Here is an 18601-nt window from a genome sequence, read left to right as displayed (position 1 = left end):
TGAACAACAACACGCTCTGCTCCCGCCTAAAGTGCAATGCGGGCCTAATTTGCATACTTTCAACATCTTTTCGCCTAGTCAAAACTCTAATTTAAGATATCAGTAAATACATTTTGACTTGGCAGAATGAAAGTTACAGATATCTCAAATTTCAGATATCTCTAATCAAAATTCATTTCAAGATATCTATAACTTGATAATAGATATCTACAATTAAATTATGACTATAAAAACTATAATATGTAAAAACTATATGACAAAACTCCAGTTACAGATATCTACAACGCCATTTTGACTAGTCAAAACTTAATTTAAGATATCTGAAAAGGAACATGTAGATATCTTGAATTGAAGTGAATTAAAGATATCTTGAACTGGAGTTTTAACTGGTCAGAATCAAATTGTAGATATCTCAAACTGGAATTACAGATATCTACAATTCAGTTGCAGATATCCATAATTCACATAGTGGATATCTGCAACTGAATTGTAGATATCTGTAATGGAGAAAAAAAAGTAAAATCAGATCCAAAGCACACACATCCAAAGCAAAGCAATATGTTGCTCAAATTGTGTTCTTGACGAGAAAATTAATAAAAAAGGGGAAAAAAAGTCGGCACACCATGGCTCCAAAAATGTGAAAAAATGTAATAATAGACTCACACACATGTGGTAACATTAGTTATCTGTAATGATAAACCCCATACAAATGAATGGCAAAAGTGGCGTCATTTGTCCTATGAAGAATCCAGTTGCCGATATCTGAAATGTTCTTTTTGACTAGGCAAAACTGAATTACAGATATCTGCAACACATTTCCAGTCTAGCTGTTAAATGTTAAAATGGCTTGCCATATGCCGACTTCCTGTTGCCGTGCCAACTTGTGCCAAACAAACTGAGGCGGCGACTGCTCTCCCTTGACTGTGAAGACTATGATGATGGGAAATTACGTACTAACGACACAGTTTAACGCTCACACGCTTAAACGGTATTGTTCTTATCTAAAAACGAATTGATTTTGTAAAATGTTTTATGTTTAAGAATAAATATGGAGACAAAAAAGTGTTTTGTTAGTTTGTTCGTAGTTTCTGAGTTCCTCTTGCACGGTAAGACATAATTTATTTATTTATCTTTTTATCATCAGCGATTAAAAACAATGAATCGTTAATATAGTTTCCTGCTCAAACCAGATCTAGACAAAGACCTGTCAGTATGGCAAGCCGTTTTAGCTTAAATTGTACCCAGCGTTACTCGTCGTAATTGCATTTTTTATTGTAATTATTCAATTAGAGAGTTCTACAATTCAATTCTTAATAGTAGCAATTACAATTAGAGAGCTCTCTTATTCAATTATTACTAGAAAAATTACAATTAGAGAGCTCTACAAATTAATTTTTACTAGTCATATGTCTCTATTGACTTCCATTCATTTTTAATTACGGAGCTCTACAATTAGTAAGAATGCAGTTACAGAGCTCTGCAATTTTACATATATTGAATTCGTTTTTTTACTAGTAAAATTTTAATTAGAGAGTTCTCTAATTGGAATTGTTACTAATAATAATTGAATTAGAGAGCCCTCTAATTGTAATTTTTCTAGTAATAATTGAATTGTAGAGTTCTCAAATTTAATTCTTACTAGTAAAAATGCAATTACGACGAGTAACGCTGGGTACAATTTAAGCTAAAACTGCTTTCCATATGTCAGTCCAATATGCAATATAAACTTTTCATTTATGGAAGAACAACAAGCTAACAAACTTTAACTTTGAGCTCACAAAATAAAATAATTATATAAAAGTGTAAATAAAAAAGTAAATACACTTTATTGAACACTTAAATATTATTTTAGTTGTAGGCCTATATTTATGTCAGGTTGCAAATGAAACATGACTGTCGCATAGAACAGCCAATCAGAATCCATCTGCTTAAAAGAGTACGAGCATTTAAAGCGGCAGATGATAAAACTAGAGTGTGCTTAAAGGGGATGTGTAATGCTATCTCATGCATTCTGACTAGTTTACACTGTTTAAGAGTTGGATTCTCAATTTCTCATGCTAAACATGTCCAAAGTTTCAAAAAGTTAGTTAGATGTACGACTGAGTATTTCTATGTTAGGGACCGTTCGGTATTTATGGAAGGGGCCACCGGAGGAAAATAGGGGAGGGTCATGTCTTTTTATTCTTTGTTAAGGGGAGGGTCATCCAACTTTTTTTAGTCTAGGGGGAGGGTCACCCAACTTTTATATTCATGAAAACAGCAACATTTCAAAGTGGCTTGTTTGGTGCTATTTTTTTCCATTTAGCTCCATGTTGATCTCGCGTTATCAGCCCCCCTTCGATATCAGATGGGTCTGACCCAACAAAAATCCAGTTTGGTGCTGTTTGACAAAGTGCGCTTCAGTTCGCGCTTAGAAAAAGTGCATCATGTCAGAACAGAATGCCAAAGAAATGTTTACCCGGCAAAGCTTTAAAGCACGAGCAAATAATGAACTTTTGTTAAATGCACAGTGTCCTGTGAGTGTAACTCTACCGCTGCATTAACATGTGATGTGAACGTACGTCGAGTTTAACAGTATTGGGACTGAGGCGCCAGAACTGCTGATAGAATGTGCGCTGTAGGGCGATACTCCATATTTTAGTTTCCATTCTTATTTTGTTTCCACGATGTGTAAGATGTAGGGCTACCACATCTTTAAATTACTATTAGTATTATTTAAGTTAACATAAAATACATAGACCTACACCACAACTAGTTGAGGATAAATTCGTTAAAATTGGGCGATTCCAGTGAATGGACGTGACATTTGCTGTCAAAACTTAAAATAAAAATCCTACGTCTGAGTCAAGACATTAGAAAAATATCAGTCTACACATGCGTTTTATATTTAATATGAGGGAAATACATGTGACGTGACACAAAAAAATCTTTAACTTTTGGGTGGCAAAATATTTTTTAGTAATTCTATAAATTACACTGTGCAAACCAAAAGATATCCTATACCCACCGGATGAATAAAGATCGGCCTCCACAGAACATAAAATATTATATTATTTATATATTCGCATTTATGTGAAAAAAAAAACAAGCTCTGAAGCGACTTAAAAATTGCACAGAGACCTCAAACAGAGAGCACAAAGCCTTTCTTTAAAGTGAATTTCGTTTTTTATTAATTTTATCTTAATTTTAATCAATGTTTCATCTGGATTTAATAAATAAGAAGTAGGCTAGTCTAAATATAGTAGAAAATAGATAATCATGACACGGAGGCGCGGGCGAGTGAACTGGACTCTTGTCTCATAAATGAACCGAAACTCAGCGTAAGGTAGGCTACTTGCCTCACAGACCTGAGAAATATATAGAAAGCTTGAAATGTCTACTTTTAAACAGAACAATTCATAACGAAAGAAAACAGACTGCTTTCTCCTTATGAAATGTGCATTTCTCTCTGGCGCGTTCTGAGAAGATCGCGATGCATCGTCAACTTCATCTTTGCAGTAGACACAGAAAACACTTGTTTATTAATAGCCTAAACCGCTATATTTGTCACAGTGTCTGGTTGGTGTTCCCTGGTTTTCCCCTAGAGGTCTTTCTTCCCTATTCTATCATCCTTGCGTCATGAACTACATATCCCATAATGCCTACCTGGACTCATTTGATTATTGCATTCAGCTGTTCCCCATTACCTTGTTTGTATCTGTCTATTTATACCCTGTCTGTTTCAGTGCCTGAGCCGGTGATGCCAGTTCCAGTGCCTGAGCCGGTGATGCCAGTTCCAGTGCCAGTTCCGGAGCCGGTTCCTGAGCCGGAGCCGGTGTCTGTTCCGGAGCCGGAGCCGGTGTCTGTTCCGGAGCCGGTGTCTGTTCCGGAGCCGGAGCCGGTGTCTGTTCCGGAGCCGAAGCCTGAGCCAGTGTCTGTTCCGGAGCCGGTGCCTGAGCCGGTGTCTGTTCCGGAGCCGGTGTCTGAGCCGGTGTCTGTTCCGGAGCCGGTGTCTGAGCCGGTGTCTGTTCCTGAGCCGGAGCCGGAGCCTGTTCCTGTGTCTGTGTCTGTTCCAGTTCCAGTTCCGGAGCCTGTGTCTGTTCCAGTTCCGGAGCCAGTGTCTGTTCCTGAGTCTGTGCCTGTGCTTGTGTCTGTTTCTGTGTCTGTTTCTGAGTCGGTGGTGTCTGTTCCTGAGCCCTCAGTGACCGCGACACTGGCCATTATGACCACAGCCATGTGGTGTGTGTGGGCTACGCACACACTTGAACCGGTGGTGTCTGTTCCTGAACCGGTGGTGCCAGTTCCCGAGCCGGTGGTGCCAGTTCCAGTGCCCGAGCCGGTGGTGTCTGTTCCAGTGCCTGAGCCGGTGATGCCAGTTCCAGTGCCTGAGCCGGTGATGCCAGTTCCAGTGCCAGTTCCGGTGGTGCCAGTTCCAGTGCCAGTTCCGGTGGTTCCAGTGCCGGTGGTGCCAGTTCCAGTGCCTGAGCCGGTGGTGCCAGTTCCAGTGCCTGAGCCGGTGGTGCCAGTTCCAGTGCCTGAGCCGGTGGTGCCAGTTCCAGTGCCTGAGCCGGTGGTGCCAGTTCCAGTGCCAGTTCCGGTGGTGCCAGTTCCAGTGCCTGAGCCGGTGGTGCCTGAGCCGGTGGTGCCAGTTCCAGTTCCAGTGCCAGTTCCGGTGGTGCCAGTTCCAGTGCCTGAGCCGTTGGTGCCAGTTCCAGTGCCAGTTCCGGTGGTGCCAGTTCCAGTGCCTGAGCCGGTGGTGCCAGTTCCAGTGCCTGAGCCGGTGGTGCCTGAGCCGGTGGTGCCAGTTCCAGTTCCAGTGCCAGTTCCGGTGGTGCCAGTTCCAGTTCCTGAACCGGTGGTGTCTGTTCCAGTTCCTGAGCCTTGGCCACCCGAGGGGTCTTCTCCGCCCTGGCCGCCCGAGGGGTCGTCTCCGCCCTGGCCGCCCGAGGGGTCGTCTCCGCCCTGGCCGCCCGATGGACTGACGTTTCTGCCCTGGCCGTCTGCACAGCTTGCTTCGCCCTGGCTACCTGAGGAGAAGTCTCTGCCCTGGCCACCCGATGGACTGATGTTTCTGGCCGGGCCATCTGCACAGCCTGTTTCGCTTTGGCCGCCCGACGGTTCGTCTCCGCCATGGCTGTCCGAGGGGTCGTCTGCTTCGCCCTGGCTGCCGGCTAAGCCATCACCCTCTTTTCCTGTTCCCCTCCATGGACCTGGCCCCCCGTCCCTCCCCCTGATCCTTCGTTGTTTCACCTCCCTCCTGAACTTTTTTTTTGGGTCTTGGTGCATCTGGTAGCCGCTCCGTAGAGGGGGGGTTATGTCACAGTGTCTGGTTGGTGTTCCCTGGTTTTCCCCTAGAGGTCTTTCTTCCCTATTCTATCATCCTTGCGTCATGAACTACATATCCCATAATGCCTACCTGGACTCATTTGATTATTGCATTCAGCTGTTCCCCATTACCTTGTTTGTATCTGTCTATTTATACCCTGTCTGTTTCAGTGTTTGTCATGGAGTCCTTGTTTTATGTCACAGCACTTCTGAAGTTTGCATCTGCCCTGTTCATGTTTGTTTCTTGTGTTTTGGATTGCCTTACCGGATATTTGACCCTTGCCTGGACTAGTTGTGAGTACGGATTACCCAATAAATACTGCTCTTGGAACTTGCCTATTTCCCTGTGTGTGTGTATCGTGACAATATTTGACATATTAATAATCATTACTTTTGCCGGTTCTTTGTGACAGCTTTTAGATGCTTTATTCGCAACGCCACCCACATGTTGAACGAGTCACACTGCATCAGCACCGAAAATAAATTTATAAATTAAATAAAATAATTTTTCTTCTAATCTAAAATCAAATCTCGTGATACGAACCGAATCGTAGGTTTGGTCTATCGTTACAGCCCTAGTAAGATGAGAAAGCAAGAGTTTATGGCTTAAAAAACAAACAATGGCTATCTGAACATCTTTGCCAAGCGCAAACCGGTACAGAATTAGGCTAATCAATAAATTATCGGGGAGGGTCATGCCTTTTTTCACAATCATTTTGGAGGGTCATAGAAAAATGTATTGCTGGCGAAGGGAGGGTCATGTCTTTTTTGACAACAGATCTCAAAACTCCTCTGGTGGCCCTTTAAATAAATAACGAACAGTCCCTTACACTCCAGGATTCGTATAAGTTTCGGAAAGTTTTTTTCGAGTATGACCCTGTATGACGTCATAAAGGGTGGAATTCCTTGTATGGACAACTCTCCCAGAAGAGTGAGTGCGCACACACACACACACACACACACACACACACACACACACACACATCAACCAGGGGTGTGTTTCCCGAACAACGACGTAACTCACTGCCTAACTACCACAGTATGATGCATCGTTGAAGAAATCAACTAGCTAGTCACGACTGTTTCCCGAAACTGTATTGTCGCAAAGTGGTCGTTCAACCCGGTTCAACCACGTTGGTTATGACGTCATGCACGTGGTGGAGTAATACCTTCGTTTAATGAATCTGTTTGAGATCGAATTAACGCTAGATGTTTTTCTATAAATTACAGACATGCGTCTGAGGCATACCTGTCAACCCTCCCGTTTTTCCCGGGATTCTCCCGTATTTTACATTGCTATCCCGCTATCATCCCGTTTAAATATTTTCCCGTATTTCTCCCGTATTTTTAATCTTTCTATAATTTTTTAAAAAAAATCCCAAAGGGCGCAAACCAGTTAAGCGGAAATCCCGCCCTGCAGCTAATTTCAATCCCGCCCTGCAGCTAATTTCATTGGTTAAGGTTACAATGACGGGTAGGTTTAGGCATAGACATATGTCTATGGGTTTAGGGCTATTTTTTACAGTCTATGGTTTAGGGGTCAGTGTTTGGTGTAGACAATCAGTACTGTGATTCACATGACCAATAAAATCTTTAGAATCGGCTGCAGGGCGGGATTTCCACTGAAGTAGTTTGGGGGGAAAAATCGCGCAAAGAACAGCAGCATCCGAGGATGGATGAACATGAGAGAGATGGCATTAACACACGCAATTATGTCAAAATGTCCGTTTTGTCGAGTATCCTCATAAGAACAGTCTGAGCAGTCTATTAGTTAAAAAAAAAAAAGTCGTAAATGAAAGTAAAGAGTTGTGAGAGAATGAGACGCGTGTGAGATCCGTCAGCGGCTGTTTTTAAAGAGACAGTAGCCAATAAAGCTTTCTGTCAGTAAAGTTAATCAAAGAACAAAGGTAACAGAGAAAAGCACTCACTGCTCTTGACTAAAGATCTTTTTTTACTTTAATAAGGATTAATCTATGTACAATTAAAATTGTATGCAGTGCAAACTGTTTGATAACTTCAATTTCTGTATATTTTTCCTACCTGTTAGACAAATATTTAAAATATACTGTTTTATGTTTTTCTACATTAATTTGGAGATTAATTGTGAAATGATTTCATTATAAAATGTAAGTTTTTTAATGGCAATTAATCGTGATTAATTAATGTAGTTAATTGTTGCAATTGATAAAAATAAATAAAGAAACATGAATAAGTCTTATGTTTATTTTAATTGAATAGTATATATGTATTTATTTATGTTAATATCTGCGCAATTAATGTCTATTTAGCCTGCCTCTGCCATCCCCACCCCCCCCACCCCCCCGCGTTCAGATTTCCCGTATTTTGGTATCCAAATGTTGACAGGTATGGTCTGAGGACTATTTCTCATTTTTCTCAGTTATTTTGCTTTGTTTCCAGATTCAATTATAGGCTCGTTCTTGGATAGTGGAGAACGTTTGCACATGCGCACTCTTCAAAAACGGTGCTTTAAATCTCTTGACAAACTAAAAGAAGTAAATGACATTTGTATGTATTCTAAATAAAAGACACAGGTTGTACAGAATGTCAGCTTGCTTATTTTGCTCAAGATGAGGATTTATTAAGTCACATGTCACAAAGAAACTCTGCTTCTAACCACAGGTCGAGAGCTGTCGTTCCAACTACACAACTTTGCGATGCTGTTTGCGAATGTTCATTAGAACGATGGTTTCGGGAAACACAGACTCGTTGAACTATGCTGGTAACGACGGAACTTGCGAAGATAGTTGGCTAGTTGGGATAGATGTCACCAAAGAAGCGTGTTTTTGGTTGTGAGGGAAAGATAGCATTGTTCAGCTTTCCAGAGAACTAGGGCTTTAACATGAAATCGTTACACCAATTTGGCTTATCGCGATTCTGAAATCGCAAAGGCTGTGATTATTTGTTATGCGCAGCTTGTCGGCTCTGTAAACGCTGCTCCATCTGAAAGCACTGTGAGTTTGAGTCACTTATAACGTGCATTTGAAAAAGCAACACGCGTGAAACATCTTTCCAAACACGAGAAGCATTTATGAACCTCTTGTCCAATAAAAGACAACATTTGATAACATGCATTTACTCCAAACTCACTTCATAACGACAGTTGAGCTCATTCTTCTGTGAGATGATGATGTTTCTTACACAGAATGAGGCAGTCGTGTGTTTATTAGTCATGTTTAACCAATCAATGTGGCAGGGATTTCCTGAAATGATGTGTGTTATCGGACTTCTGAGGGGCATATTGGTGTGTGTGTGTGTGAGAGAGAGAGAGAGAGAGAGAGAGAGAGAGAGAGAGAGAGAGAGAGAGAGAGAGAGAGAGAGAGAGAGAGAGAGAGAGAGAGAGATGCCCTCCGGTGTTCAGATGGATGTGTGTGTGTGTGTGTGTGTGTGTGTGTGTGTGTGTGTGTGTGTGTGTGTGTGTGTGTGTGTGTGTGTGTGTGTGTGTGTGTGTGTGTGTGTGTGTGTGTGTGTGTTTGTGTGTGTGTGTGTGAGAGAGAGAGAGAGAGAGAGAGAGAGAGAGAGAGAGAGAGAGAGAGAGAGAGAGAGAGAGAGAGATGCCCTCTGGTGTTCAGATGGATGTGTGTGTGTGTGTGTGTGTGTGTGTGTGTGTGTGTGTGTGTGTGTGTGTGTGTGTGTGTGTGTGTGTGTGAGAGAGAGAGAGAGAGAGAGAGAGAGAGAGAGAGAGAGAGAGAGAGAGAGAGAGAGAGAGAGAGAGAGAGAGAGAGAGAGAGAGAGAGAAATACAGTTCAGTCAGAGAACTCTACTTTAGCAAACTCACTAACCTAATACAGAACTTCACAGCCATGACTGAAGTAGATCAGATGAAGATCCTGCTAGGAGAGGGCCAGACAGCAGCACTCGCTGCCAGATACGTGTGTGTGTGTGCTACAGCCTGAGAGACAGCAGGTGAATGTGTGTGTGATCAGGGGCGGACTTTACCATTAGGCAAAGGTCGGCAATTGCCTTGGGCCCCGAGCTACCTAGGGGCCCCCAAAATGCCCTATTAACTTATGCTTAAGTTTTTTTTTTTTTTTTTTTTTTTTCAAATTATATATTTCTAAAACTCCATTTGCGAAAAATGGCATCAATCATTAGTGTCGCAGACAGGAGGGGGCCCCCCCGCCTCACTACATTGGACTATTCCATTATCTCACTTTTACTGCGCATCTGTCAATATTATCTGCCTGCAGAGCCGGAGGCTGCATTTTCAGGACCCCACTTCTAGGACCGCATTTCTAGGACCCTAATTTTTTGTGACAGCGCCACCTACCGACTCGGAGAACCGCAGTCTCAGGAACGCATTTCCAGGACCCTACACTGTAAAAACTAAAGGAGCCTCAAGTATCCTGTCGGATACTCAAGGAACTTCAAAATGTAATTTTGGTGCCTCAAAGCTCTTTTTCCTATAGTAGGGTTACTGGAGGAGCATTGACATTCTTTGAGGTTCTTGCTGGAACTTATGGGATCCTTTAAGCACTTTGTATTTACTTCAGAGGTTCTGGAGTCACCTTTTCATTACCATGAGACCTCGAAGTGCTTTAGGGGAAAATAGAGGAACTTAAATGCGATAAAAGGGTTATTGGAAGATCTTTTAACATTTAAGTGGTTCCTGGAAGATCTCTAATGTTAAAGCCAGCATCTGGAGGAACCCAATGGTTCAGTGAGGCCCGAATTAGATTATTATTCTATTATTATTATTATCCTATTATTATTATTATTATAGGCTACTTAAGTTTGATTCAGTATACATACCCAGGTGAAAAAGACGTACTATTAAATGTATTAAAAATGTACTTGAGTGTGTTTTTAGTAGACCTACTACAATACAAATATAGCCTACTTTAATGCATTTTTATTATTATTATTATTATTATTATAGGCAAGTTTGATTCAGTATACATACCCAGATGAAAAAGATGTACTATTAAATGTATTAAAAATGTACTTGAGTGTGTTTTTAGTAGACCTACAAATCAAATATACTTTAATGCATTTTTAATACATTTAACAGTAACTATAGTCTTTTTCACTTGGGTAGCTTACATATATTTAGTATAGGCCTATTTTATTAAGTCATTTAAACCTTAAACAACAACACTAAATAATAATAATATTATATGAAGAAGAAGAAGCAGGAGGAGAAAAGTGTTTATTCTGTCACGAAACTGCTGCTATTCCTCTGCTGTCGTCGCTTCAGTGATCCTCGCGCTGCTCGCGCGCAACAGAGCTCAGCTGATCGTCATCAGGAAAGTAACGGCTCCTCTCATCAAAGCTTCCGCCGTTTATTCGGCTCTCCATTACAAGGTTTGTAAACTCGCCAAATAAATATAAATACAGAGTCTACTCACTATATATTTAAACACACATATATATATAAACTAAATTTATTATACATTACTACGTTTTTACAGTGTTTACCACTCGTTTATTTCACAGTATCTGGTATGAAGGTTTTAGCCGCGATGCTAACTACGTTGATCTAATGAACAAATGGATATGATTGACTTATTGTCTTAGATTGATTTAGTCATTCAATTCAACATATTTTGTACAACTGTGTCTTCAAATTGCTGATATAGCCTAACTAATTTAGAAAATTCTCTGATTCTTGGCGTTTGTTATGAATAACAAAAACAGGTTATAGTTTGCTCTGTTTTTGTTTAGCCTAACTTTACTACAGGTGCCCTCATTCTCTCAAATACCATTTTAAAGCCATTTACTGGTCAATAAATATTATGTTGTGAATAATCATCTTTGTTCTTTTGTTTCCCCAGAACAACCATTACATTTCTAAAATAATCTGAACATTTCAGTGGCAACATTGAATTACAGTAAGTTACCTGCACCACATGCAAGCGCTTTATTACTATGAACTTTCTCTGTGTGAAATTGTATTGTTTGACTGTGTACTTGTGTTTTTTAATCAGTTACTCTCTGAAAATCTTTTCTCATGATCTCAAATCTCATTCATGTTACTCAGAAAAATAATATCACAGGTTTGATTCACAAAAAATGCTATAGACATTTTAACTCTGAATTATAACTTCAAGTTTAGTCTTTTTCGGCAAAAAAATAAATAAATAGGAAAAAGCAATTAGGCTTCAGAAGACTTGCAACACAACCCATAACACATGAGTTGTGAACTCATTGATTATTTTTAGGATCTTTTCTGGGACATTTTTGGAGCTTAACCATTTTTACATAAATTGTTGCATTGAATTGAACTAGACAAGAGTACATAAGAATGGTTTCATGAATGATTTACACATTAGTTTTCTGCTTGTGTTTCATGCAGTGAAATTGAATGGTGACTGGGGTCGCATTATGCCTGAGATCTGCTTTTGGGTTCCACAGACAGAAAGTCAAACAGGTTTGGAACGTCACAAGGCTGAGGAAATTATTTAAATTTCACAACTATCACTTTAATAACATTACTAACAGTAAATTTTGTACTTTGCAGGGATCTCAGTAAGCTGAAATACAAGTTTGACCAAGAATAAAAATCCTCCTGTAGACCTGAAAATCATTGAAGTGCCTGGACCATCCACCAGAAAAGAGGAAAAACAAACGGAAAACGATGCTGTACTTTTTCACTTTTCCAACTCTTTAAGTACCTCACACCAACTTGGTCCCATAGTGACATTTTTGACCACAAACGAAATTGCTGATCGTGTGAATTCATATTGAAATGACTGAATTCACCAGTGAACATTCACAGAACAGATCATTTTACTGCACCTTAAATCTGTTTCGGGTCGAAGCCTCTACTTCTACTTCCTCTATCTTGTTTCATGAGAATACTCAACAACCATTTATGAACACTGTTGATTCAAGTCACACATTTAAGCTTTTCAAAAGCCATAGTGTACATTACAGTCTCCAGTCTAACGGCATCCCAGACTTAAACATTTTATGATTCAAAATAGCTGAATAACTAACCATCAGAGATTTCGGTATAGAGATAAAGGTTACAGCACAATGAGTGTATATTAGCACTGTTGTTTGTTTTTGGCATCTGATAGAGCTTTTGGACTTGGAAACAGTGATGTCAGACTAACCATCGGACTGAAACACAAATGTTTTAAAGTTAAGTATGATTGACATTTTTAATTAGTTCAAATGTAATTTTTTTACATTGATTTATTTAGTGGAACATATGTGTTTCCATGCATTTTGTTGAGATGTCTTTTCTTGTTTATCTATTGTATATACATGGTTGATTATTCATGTTGCTTATGCATTATACTATTTTTTTGTGTAGTCATTGATATTAATCTGTAGTTAGCTTTTTTCCCCATGTGCATGGAAGTGTATGTATAAAAATGAATATCAAATATGTAATAAACAATTCTTATTTTGTATTTGGTTCAATTTGTTTATTATAATAGATGTCAAAGGTAACCATAGTAACAACATGAAATTAAATATTTAAAAAAAATGAAATTTGGTTCCTGGAGGCACCCAAAGTGGTTCCACACAGTGCCTAATATAAGAGTTCCTCAGGAAACCTGTGTGGTTCCTCAGAGAACCGCCCCTTTTTAAAGGGTGCCTAGAGGATCTACAGACGGTTCCGCCGGTGTGGCGAAGTGAAGAACCCCAAAAGGTTCCTCCAGGCACCTTTTATTTTTACAGTGTAGTTGTGCCAGGCAGTATTTCCACCCACCCAGTTTTAACTACATTAGAGTTTTACAGTTTTATTACACCCAAATACTACTTTATTTATTGCAATTAAGCCTGGTTCCTAGGAATGTTGAGAAATTATTGGGTCTAGCATAATATAATTACTCAAGTAAAATAAACAAGGAATCATGTTATAGTCTTTTCAGTCACTAGATCGACCACATTTTCAAGTATAGAGGGAAGACAAGGATGACTCTCGGGGAAGATTGTGTATATTTTACAAAATAATATATCACACCTCAACTTGAACACACTAAATATTTTACAAAATAATATATAACAACTGAACTTGCACACATAAAATATTTTACAAAATAATATATAATAACTTAACTTGCACACACAAAATATTTTACAAAATAATATATAATAACTGAACTTGAACACACACAAAAACAAATTTGTTCATGATGTGGACCACAAACAGAACTTCATGGACAACATCATCACTGACTCCTAAGAGAGAGAGAGAGAGAGAGAAATGAATTAAATAAGGAACATTTAGTTGAACATGTTCTACTCTTTAATTTTTTTTTCTTAGTTACCAAACAGTGCACACATATCAATTAATGTTCATAATACTATTATTGCATACTGTTCAAAGATTAAAAAAAAAAAAAAAGGTTTTGATGTTGTGGGAACAAAGGTTCTAGAAACACTCATGTCAATAAAGCCCATCTCAATTGAGAAATCTGAATAGAAATAACATTGACACAACTTTTTTTCTGACCATACATATATATACACACATTTACATATGTATATAATATTTAAAGCACACATTATAAAACCATGTCAAAATGTAGAGACGCATGTAGACGCATACTACACATAACTTGTATTGTGGGTAACGTTAAACAGGCTGACTGTGAGCACGTGACAGTGAAAACATTAAGATTATTTTAACTGAATTAAAATGGAAGAACAATGAGTAATTAACAAGCTTTCAGAACGAACATGCTACAGTTTTATTGTGCTGTCAATAAGTCAACACATGTGGCTTATCACGCAACAGTTCCGTTAAATGAACGTGCTAACAATTCATTTTCAAGCATTAGAGGCTAAATACTATGGCTATGCATTCAAGACTATTTTTTTAACAAATCACCATCACGTTTGCTACGTTAACTTTCCAATTAAATGCATCGCAATTGTAAAAATTTATTCGCATTTGATACTCACACTCTGATTGTCATCCATCTTCGCTGGTCCTCTAATTCGGTAGGTGGCGCTGTCACTAAAAACCTAGGGTCCTAGAAATGCGGTCCTAAAAGTGGGGTCCTGAAAATGCAGCCTCCGGCTCTGCAGGCAGACCCTACTCGCATCTGTGAAAGTGACAAGGCTGTGCCAAAAAAACTGACGGAGAAAAAGAAGTGATTGACAGACAGAGTGTACATAGTAGACAGAGTAAAAATGAAGCGAAGCTAGCTACCCAAGCGGTGCTGAAAAAAGGAGGAAGCGGGAGGAAAGCAAAAAGTCAGAAAAAGTGCGTGGCGCGAAAGATAAACAACACGCAGTAACAGGAGGACTGGGAAATAGAGCAATTGATCCCCAGAGCAAGACGAGTCTAAACGCGAAAATTTAAAGTTTCGAAGTTACCCAAGCGGCTCAAATAAAAGAAAAAAAGTGAAAAGACGCTGATAAGTATTTGGGAACGCTGCCAAAGATGGCAAACTTTTTTATGGCTACTGTTGGGGATACAGATCAGGAACAACAACGTCCAACGCACAGAAAAATCGTGAAGCAAAGAGGACACGGAGATCGACAGACAAAACTGAGCAGTTTATGAATCATGATATTTAAAAAAATCTCAGCTCTCAGATTATGTCAATTCTATTACGAAATTCAAATACCGTTTTGCCGTTTTAATGTGACGTGACAGATTCCTAGCGGCACGTGAACTGATCATCTCTACCTAATAGTAAATAAACATGAATTAACAATGTTGAAAGATACCGTATAACTTACCGAAATGTATATTCCTTATTCATAATATCGATCAATAAGTGTTTTTCAACCGCGGAAAGAGGTAAAACAGCTGGAGAACAATCGTCACATAACATTTACCTCAGGAAAGCCATTTAATTGGCTAGAAAAAAAGAGCTATAGAGAGTATTTGGCTAAATATGTGTACTATAGGCCTATTACTTATTCTAACCTTAAATTATACCAGCTGATAGTTTTTTTTTTTTTGATAAAAAGTAACGCCTGTCTTGTGAAACGTTACCTAATATTTTTCCAAATGAGTCAATATTGAATCAAATCACAAGAATTGAATCGAAATGGTGAAATTTGCCAAGCAAAAAAAAAACAAAAAAAAAACCATAGCTTACCAGAAATTGTACCATGTAAACATTGTAACATGTTTCTGTTTAGGAGTAAAGAAGTGTTGCCTATGCAGGGTTTAAAGGGGACGTTTTTTCTCCTCTCTAATCTTCACCTACCCGTAGATTAGCTTTACCTCCCTATCCACCATTCAGTCGGTAGACTCGGTACATATTTTTTTCGTTCTCTTTTAAAGATTGGATGGGGGCCCATAGCCTACCTTCGCCTTGGGCCCCCGATTTGCTAAATCCGCCACTGTGTGTGATGTGTGTGTCTGACCTCAGTGTGTTTCCCTACTGTCCACCACAGTGACCTTCAGTGACGTGTGTGTGTGTATATGTTAAAACACTGTGGTGTAAAACGTTCACAGATATTATAATTTGTTTCACTGTTAATTTGTACAATTAATTTAAGTTGTTCATTTAGATTTAAGTTATGTTATAATATTCTATTTTTTTGTACTTTATAATTTTATACTGTATAATTATTCTATGTGTTCCAAGCTTTGGCAATATTGTAACATGTACAGTCATGCCAATAAAGCAATTTTGAATTGAATTGAATTGAGAGAGAGAGAGAGAGAGAGAGAGAGAGAGAGAGATGCCCTCTGGTGTTCAGATGGATGCGTGTGTGTGTGAGAGAGAGAGACGCCCTCTGGTGTTCAGATGGAGCAGCGTTTACTACTGATTAGCGGCTGCACTGACAAGCGGCGCAGAAAATAATCTCAGCTTTTGCCAAATCGAGTGCGGTTTCGATAAATCGAGCAGCTCTTCAAAGAACCCAGCGTAAGGGAACAGTGGATACGGTTCGTTTTTTCCGGGGAAGCAACAGAGTTGTGCAAGTGTATGAGAGGCCGTTTGAGACGAAACCTACTGAAACACTTGCAATACACATTGAAAACTTACGATACACACTGAAACACTTGTGATACACACTGAAACACTTGTGATACACACTGAAACACTTGTGCTACACACTGAAACACTTGCCCATATATGTGAAACACTTGCGCGTACATGTTAAACACTATATATATGTGCATATATATGAAAGACATGCGGTTACATAGAAACTCTTTGCATATACCCTGTAATCGCCCACATACTGTTGTACCTGCACAAAGACTGCACTTTTCAAACATTCGCGCGTGTGAGAGAGCACAAACATTTTCAGTGTGTCCGGAAGTCATTTCATTGCAACCGGAAGTTTGGTTCATTTGGAAACAGAAGCGCGGTTTATTTATCACTATAAAGATGTACAATTCTTAGTTTCATTCATGGTATAGTAACATGAAAAATGAGCCATAATCTAGTCATAGTGGAATATTGCTGCAATCTCCGGGACAAACTAACATGAAATTTTAACAAAAGACACTAGATTTCAAACATAGCCCACAATCAGACATCATTTCAATGTTTTTGTTTATTTTGTTTAGCTATAGTAAGTGTGAGCTAGTCATCAAGTGTCATACCATTTAAATTAATGGAACTTTTTTTTTATGTAAGAAAAGGTCAAGAATAATTTGTAACCTTTGTCCAATTTCGATCTTGTCACAGCTCCCTGAAAACTATCAACAAAACGGACAACATCTGCTATTCTTACTTTTGTCAGATATTTTATATATATATATATATATATATATATATATATATATATATATATATATATATATATATATATATATATATATATATATTGCCACTGTTGCCTTTGGCTTGCTCAGTTGGGAATATTTGGGGATATTTAATTTTATTTTATCAATCAATAAATTCCACTTGAAACAAACCTTGTTGTATTATTTTAATTTAATACTGTGAAGCTGCTTTGATAAAATCTGTAGGCCTATTGTGAAAAGCGCTATACAAATATACTTGACTTGACTTGACTTTACTTGATATTAATGACAGAGAAAACAAGCTGTCCACAGTCCAAGTTATGAGGATTTCAAAATCCGAGTGTTTCAGTGTGTAGCGCGAGTGTTTCAGTGTGTAGCGCGAGTGTTTCAGTGTGTAGCGAGTGTTTCAGTGTGTAGCGCGAGTGTTTCAGTGTGTAGCGCGAGTGTTTCAGTGTGTAGCGAGTGTTTCAGTGTGTAGCGCGAGTGTTTCAGTGTGTAGCGAGTGTTTCAGTGTGTAGCGCGAGTGTTTCAGTATGTAGCGTGAGTGTTTCAGTTTGTAGCGCGAGTGTTTCAGTGTGTAGCGAGTGTTTCAGTGTGTAGCGCGAGTGTTTCAGTGTGTAGCGCGAGTGTTTCAGTGTGTAGCGAGTGTTTCAGTGTGTAGCGCGAGTGTTTCAGTGTGTAGCGTGAGTGTTTCAGTGTGTAGCGTGAGTGTTTCAGTGTGTAGCGAGTGTTTCAGTGTGTAGCGCGAGTGTTTCAGTGTGTAGCGCGAGTGTTTCAGTGTGTAGCGAGTGTTTCAGTGTGTAGCGCGAGTGTTTCAGTGTGTAGCGCGAGTGTTTCAGTGTGTAGTGCAAGTGTTTCAATGAGTTTCGTCTCAAATGGCCTCTCATACAAGTGTATTTGTTTGTTCCCTGCATTTTGGTTACGATGGTTTTATTAACAAGGTCCCACTGATATTCCTGCTGATGTTCCCACTGATGTTCCTACTGATATTTCTGCTGATTTTTCTGCTGATTTTTCTGGTGTCACAGCACCTGAAAGCGGACCTGGAGCTGAAACAAGAGTTTTGTAGTGCGAGTCAGTTTGTCAGTCTGATCCATAACAAACACTAAACAAAACAAAACTTCTTTAGTCACATACTGTTTTTCGCCTACTAGGCTATAGTAGGCTATAGGCTATGTTAGGGAAGTATGCGATTCGGATGCAGCCTATGAGTCTGATTCAGTTTAAACTAGGGGTATGTTTACACGACAATGATTTACCGGTTAACAGTTCTTCCTTTGCGTTTTTCACGTACAGCAAACATTATCAAAACGATCCCGGTTCACATGGATCGACAAAAATGACTAAAAAATATTATTCATGTCAGGCCAGTAGGTGGTGATGTCACTAACACTACGTGCCTATAGACTGAACACATAATAGGACACATGCGCATGACACAAATTCACAAATTGACGTATTTTTATTTTTATTTATTTTTTACTATAACGGTATCGATTTCAAAATAGCTAAACATTAAGCCTAATTTGTGGTTAAAGAAATGTCCTTATTCATATACTTAGATTATCAACTCTGCTGGAATATTTTTTCTTTTTTGACCACATATTACACATGCATATGTAGGCTATAATATACACAGTACAATGCATTACCACATTA

General features: G+C 39.1%; 1 protein-coding gene and 1 long non-coding RNA gene across 2 annotated transcripts; both read left to right on the top strand.

The window, feature by feature from the left end:
* Window positions 1-968: 968 nt before the first annotated feature.
* On the top strand, window positions 969-5517 carry LOC308702125 (uncharacterized protein; the record flags this gene model as incomplete). The annotated part of the gene is made up of 3 exons (XM_081384793.1): window positions 969-1106; window positions 3726-4300; window positions 5509-5517. Exons 1-3 carry the CDS (start codon window positions 1049-1051, stop codon window positions 5515-5517), a joined length of 642 nt encoding a protein of 213 aa, XP_081240919.1. The 5' UTR covers window positions 969-1048.
* Window positions 5518-10545: 5028 nt separating this feature from the next.
* LOC308702313 lies at window positions 10546-12681 on the top strand. The gene is made up of 4 exons (XR_014031573.1): window positions 10546-10626; window positions 11097-11153; window positions 11618-11692; window positions 11783-12681. It is a non-coding gene; the product is annotated as an uncharacterized lncRNA (long non-coding RNA).
* The last annotated feature ends 5920 nt before the right edge of the window (window positions 12682-18601 follow it).

Source organism: Scardinius erythrophthalmus (genome assembly GCF_964197995.2).
Source record: "Scardinius erythrophthalmus genome assembly, chromosome: 14".
NCBI lineage: Eukaryota > Metazoa > Chordata > Actinopteri > Cypriniformes > Leuciscidae > Scardinius > Scardinius erythrophthalmus.
This window is presented reverse-complemented; position numbering and strand designations above follow the sequence as displayed.